Source organism: Harpia harpyja, chromosome 11 (genome assembly GCF_026419915.1).
Source record: "Harpia harpyja isolate bHarHar1 chromosome 11, bHarHar1 primary haplotype, whole genome shotgun sequence".
Lineage (NCBI taxonomy): Eukaryota > Metazoa > Chordata > Aves > Accipitriformes > Accipitridae > Harpia > Harpia harpyja.
Genome location: NC_068950.1, coordinates 44,535,870 through 44,541,215, shown reverse-complemented (window position 1 = coordinate 44,541,215; position 5,346 = coordinate 44,535,870). Strand labels below are relative to the sequence as shown.

General features: G+C 47.8%; 1 protein-coding gene across 2 annotated transcripts; it reads left to right on the top strand.

The window, feature by feature from the left end:
• The first annotated feature begins 641 nt into the window (after window positions 1–641).
• On the top strand, window positions 642–4,715 carry DIRAS3 (DIRAS family GTPase 3). 2 transcript variants are annotated; one of them, XM_052801285.1, is made up of 2 exons: window positions 642–819; window positions 1,215–4,715. In XM_052801285.1, the coding sequence occupies exon 2, from the start codon at window positions 1,300–1,302 to the stop codon at window positions 1,894–1,896; it is 597 nt and encodes a 198-aa protein (XP_052657245.1). In that variant the 5' UTR covers window positions 642–819; window positions 1,215–1,299; the 3' UTR covers window positions 1,897–4,715. The 2 variants fall into 2 exon arrangements, with proteins under 2 accessions (XP_052657245.1, XP_052657244.1); XM_052801284.1 differs by having other exon boundaries at window positions 642–982.
• The last annotated feature ends 631 nt before the right edge of the window (window positions 4,716–5,346 follow it).

Below are 5,346 nucleotides of genomic sequence, written 5' to 3'. Positions count from 1 at the left end.
CGGGCCGTTTTGGAGACGCAGCAGCGGGGACGTGGGCGCCTTCTCCTGTCAGGCGCCGGGTTGTCCGGTCTGCCTTAGGAGAGAGTGTGCGGGGAGACGGTGTTTGGGGGGGAGATTTCGTATAAATGGAGAGCAATAAAACCTGTGATTGTGAAATACAGCTCGCTCTTTTATTTGCCAGTGCGAGGGAGCCAAATCAAAGTAGTGGGCCACAGCCCGAAAGGTTCGGTGGCTTCTCCGGAGGAGGGCGGCAGGAACGCCTCGGGTCGTCCCCGCCGCTTTAACGGCCGCGGCAAGCTGACCCGTGTTTTAAGTGCTAAAACAAAATTCAGCCTTAAATGCGAGCTGGGGAACCTGCAGGCTGGGTCCTGTCAGCGCCTGGAGGGGGTCTGCGGTGCCGGGGGGGGGGGGCTGAAGGAGGTGCGATGGCGGGAAGGAGCCTCCCGTTTCTTTGTGCGCGGAATGAAGAGGGGTGGGACGCCGAAACTTGGCTCCGGCGTCTTTAACCACCAGGGCGAGGTGTTTGGTGTCGATGTTTTTAAGGGGAAGGTTGGATTTTTACGGTGGCACAGCGGTAGTAGGCAGGTCCCCTGCCCGGAGCCCCGCAGCGGGCCGGAGGAACCGCAGCAGCGGCACCGCTCTGCCGCCCGGCCGCTGCCGCGGGGCTCTGCCCGGGGAGGACGGCACGGCCCGCTGCGGTAGCTGCCATCCATCGGCAGGGACGCCGCAGCGGCCGGCTTTTCCCAACCCGGCAGGCAAGTGGGTGGATGGAGCATAGAGGCAAAGGGAGAAAGCCGTGGGACCGCTGCCTGCCCGCAGGTCGGAGGGAAAGAGGAGGAGGAGGAGGGAGGAAGGTGGAGGGGGGTGGGCAGGCAGGGAGCCGAGCCTCCCCGCAGCGGCGGGGCTCCGGCCGGAGCTGGCAGAGCTTCCCCGCTGCTGGTGGGCGATTTTAGTCTCGTTTCGCTGGGGCTGATGGCTACAGGTAAGTTCGCTTTTTCACGTCTGGTGGCGTTAAGTGTGCACGGGATGTGTGCCTGGCGGGGGGGGGGGGGGGGGGGATAGTGGTTTATTTCTCTTTAACGCAAGAAAAAAGGATGGGAGGGGGAGTGACTTATTTAATTGCTTATTTCAATAACGCACCGTAAAATTACCGAGATGGTGTGAACGATTTCTTTTTCTTTCTCTCCCCCCCCGCTCCTCTCCGTCCTCTGCAGGCCACCTCAGTGTAGGGGTGTGTAAACTTGAAGAACTCGGGCTCGTTCAGTTAAAAATCTTCACTTGTATCGCAGCGCAGTAAACATGCCTGAACAAAGCAATGATTACAGGGTGGTTGTGTTTGGAGCAGCAGGGGTTGGGAAAAGCTCCTTGGTCCTTCGTTTTGTAAGGGGAACTTTCAGGGAAACCTATATCCCCACGATCGAAGATACTTACCGGCAGGTCATCAGCTGCGATAAGAGCATCTGCACCCTTCAGATTACAGACACCACGGGAAGCCATCAGTTCCCTGCTATGCAGAGGCTGTCTATATCCAAAGGGCATGCTTTCATCTTGGTGTACTCTGTCACCAGCAGGCAGTCCATGGAAGATCTTCAGCCCATATTTGAACAGATTTGTCAGATTAAAGGGGACATCCAAAAAATCCCCATCATGTTGGTGGGTAACAAAAGCGATGAGACCCAGAGGGAGCTGGATGCCAGTGAGGGGCAAGCGTTAGCCAGCAAGTGGAAGTGCTCCTTTATGGAGACATCAGCCAAAATGAACTACAACGTGCAGGAGCTCTTCCAGGAGCTCTTGAATCTGGAGAAGAGGAGAACTGTCAGTCTCCAGGTGGATGGAAAGAAATCCAAGCAGCAGAAAAAGAAAGACAAACTGCAAGGCAAGTGCTCTGTTATGTGATTGACTTTGGCTGGACTCGCACTGCTGCATGGTGTAACTGGAGCATGGACTCCCACAGAAAATGCATTTCTGCTGGAGGTTTCAGATGAATCCATGCCTTCTAGGCTATTGCTTTTCTCTAAAATCTCTGCTGGATTATATTATGTGTTGGTTTTAAAGAGGATGGCTTTCTGCATGTTTATTTTTTTAAAACAATAAATGTTCAATGTTAGCAATTACATGCGACTAGAAGTTTTTAATGCAAGTTTACAGAAGAGAAAAATGTCAGTCAGAAACAAACATCTCTATTGCTGTGAGTACATGCTAGTTTTTAAGTATTTCCAGCCTATTGGCTCAAAACAAGTCATAGTGTCTATAATGTGTATACTTCAAAAATTGTTTTCAGGAATCTGTTGACCAGAGCAAATCTTTAACAAAGCTAGGCATTTGCACTGCAAATGGACATGTATGTGGCTCCAGATGCTTACATTTTTGGCAGACTGGCTTGCATACCAAAGATGCTTTTTTTTTCATAGTAAAAGTTAAGTTTTCCTGTGCGCTATGCAGTTCCTGAGACTTCTGCAGTTCTGTGAATGATTACAGCTATACCAGCATATAATCAGGCTGTTTGCTCCCCCCTCGCCACCACCCTTTGCACTGACTTCCCCTGTTCACAGAGGTAAGAGGTTCTACATCCTCTGGCTCCCAATCCAGGGGTGATTCCTGGCATCCTTAAGCAAGAGCTGCCTCCTTCATGAATGTAATTAGGCTGTTGTAAGTACCAGCTGAGGTAGTGGTTGGTTATCCTGGCAATTCACCTTTCCTTTCTCAGCTGTTGGTCTGGTTTTGTATGTGGTGGAAGCTACTTTTGCAATCTTCCCGGAGTTCCCTTAGATTTTTTTTTTTTTTTTTTTTTGCCTCCTCTCCATTATTTCTTCCAAGTTACCTAGGTTTTAGCTGATGCTTATGATGAGTCACTTCAGGTAACACTGCTTTGGGAAGAAACGTCTACACCTGGAAGCTGCATGTTTAAAGCACACTCTTCTCTGACAAACTTTTAGCAGACACTTCTCACAAATGAGAGGAGTGGAGACATGGTCTTAGTCTATCTCCTGTCTCCCTCCCCCTGCTTTTTTTTTTTTTTTTTTTTGGCTGTTGTTAGCAAGAGACAAGCATGATAAGCCTCACCTGCAGTGCATGCTTGAGAAAGATTTCAAGAAAATAAGTGCAAGTATTTGCATCAGCCTGTGCTGTAGATCTACTCTGTGTACGTATTAGTCCAAGCAGAAGACTGTATGGACTTCAGTACTGCACTGTTGATTTGATTTTTACACAGCAGCATGGTCTTGACGCAAGAGACGTGGGAGAGACGAATTGCTTCTTTTTATAGCACTTTTCTAGTGAAATGATTCTATTGTTGAAGATGAGCAAAATACAGAACAGGAGATGCTGGAAAGTACATACCCTTTTTTAGTTTGAAAGCATTAGTGTCTATTAATAATTGCTGGTTTTCTACGTAAGATGCTGGAGAAGGGCCTTTTCTCTCAGCTGTTATTTCATGCGTCGCAGACTAATACACAAAGCCATGAAGTTCGTATCCATGTTAGTCTCTCGCATATTTGAACAACTCTGACAATCGATGCTGGCTGCTGATGCTCCGTTGTCTCCTCTGTCTGTCTGTGGGCTGCTTTTCTAGTCTCCTCAGGCTGTTCCTACGCCAACAGAAGGGGTCAGTTAGCTCTGTGTGTGCCAGGGGACTTGCCCCAGCTACAGCTGGAGCCCTCATGCCGTTTGATTCGGCAGAAAATCTTACTCATGATTTCAGAAACCCAAGCGAGTTCTGCACAAATGTTTGGTGCTGACTGAAATGTTACGCTTGCCAAAATGACGTGCCGATTTGCCATGCTGATACAAAGGCTCTACACCTGATTTTTCTTATTGGAGATGATACCCTGCGAGCTTGCTGTGCTGGACCTGTGGTGCTGACTGGTGTAGTCCTCTGTGCTACTGCTGTGTGTGACCTTCGCTTCTGTTGCCCAAGCTGAAGGGCAGCTGGAGAAGCAGCCGTAATGGCTTTGCTTGAAAATAACTCTTGCTTTTTCCTCTCTAACTTTGTGCATGGATTTTGATCTCTCTGTTCTTTCATTTCCAAGCAGTTATGCAATGCTTCTCTGTGGGTCATTTTTAGCATCTGGCAATTATTATTGCAAAGGCTATTTCAGTTCCATTCCAGCCTTTGAAACCCCTATAAGACATTTTATATTTAAGCCTTTTTAAAATGTCATGAGACCTAATAATGTCTCTGCGACTCCCACAGCCTTCGTGGAAATGCCTGTGCAAAGGCAGGGCAGTGTGTATCTGCAATTATTCGCACAGCCGAGATGTTCCGTAATGTGTCATTATCACTGCAGCGTTTTTCCTGTACATGGTATGGAGATCACTGAGGACTGGGGGCTGGCAGAGCACAAGGAACAACTAATTGAACAAAACAGGCTCAGTCCCGCCTGCACCTGGGAGAATCATTGGCAGATCCCCCCCAGGCTGCCTTTGGTGGCTACGAGAGCAGGTCCCATGGGACAGAGTGGGTGATGGAGATGTGTGGGTGGAGACGCTCGGGTGCTCCTGGTGATGCAGGATGGTGGTGTGGGGGCATCAGCACCCCAAATTCCAGCCTAGGAGCCTAGAGCAGATTGGGAACGAGTGACGCCTGGCGTGGCTGCCTTTCATGCTGTGTAAATAATCTGTGGTTTGGGTGTGCTAGATCAATTGTATTGTAAATGAAATCTGTATTAATAAATTGTATAATTGTATTTGTTTCCGTATAAACTGAACTAGTCTGATTTTTTTGTGTGTGTGTGTAATCTATCATTCTTATAAGAAGAGAACTTTATTTTAATTGAACTGATGCCCATCAAGATGTTGGCTATTAAAAGTTCCATACAAATCTAAACTGCAGGGCAGTATCTTCACAATCTTCCAGGGAGCTATGTAGAGAATGACTATAGTTAGTAACAGAGTGAAAAATACCATACTGCTTGGGGATGCTCGTTAATCGTTACGAAACACTGGCCACATTCCACTTGTAAATGAACGTTACTTCATGAACCTTGTATTCGGATCTGCTTCCTCATAACCTGGATCTGTTGGCTTTGTGTGTGCTGGGACAGATGGTGGCATCGTTCCTCTTGTGCTCTGACAACCAGCAGTCTTGGGCTAATGTTGTTATTCTGGAGTGATGGCGTAGCAGTAGAATTATGCCCCTCAGACAAACTGGAGAATAGCTGAAGATTCATCGTTTTTAGGGACTGGTGGGTAGGTTTTTGCTAAAACCGTACTTAAAGTAATACGTGCCTCTTGCAGATAACATCTAAGGAGTTTATTGCACACGTGCTTAAGTTTTATTTCTTACGTAGGAGCATTTTGCATATTAAAGGAATAATGATTTTTCTTCAAGGATTAAAGTGTTTTGTA

What these genes read in the sequence shown, in the direction of transcription:
- DIRAS3 (XM_052801285.1), top strand. Translation starts at nt 1,300, where the DNA reads ATGCCTGAACAAAGCAATGATTACAGGGTGGTTGTGTTTGGAGCAGCA.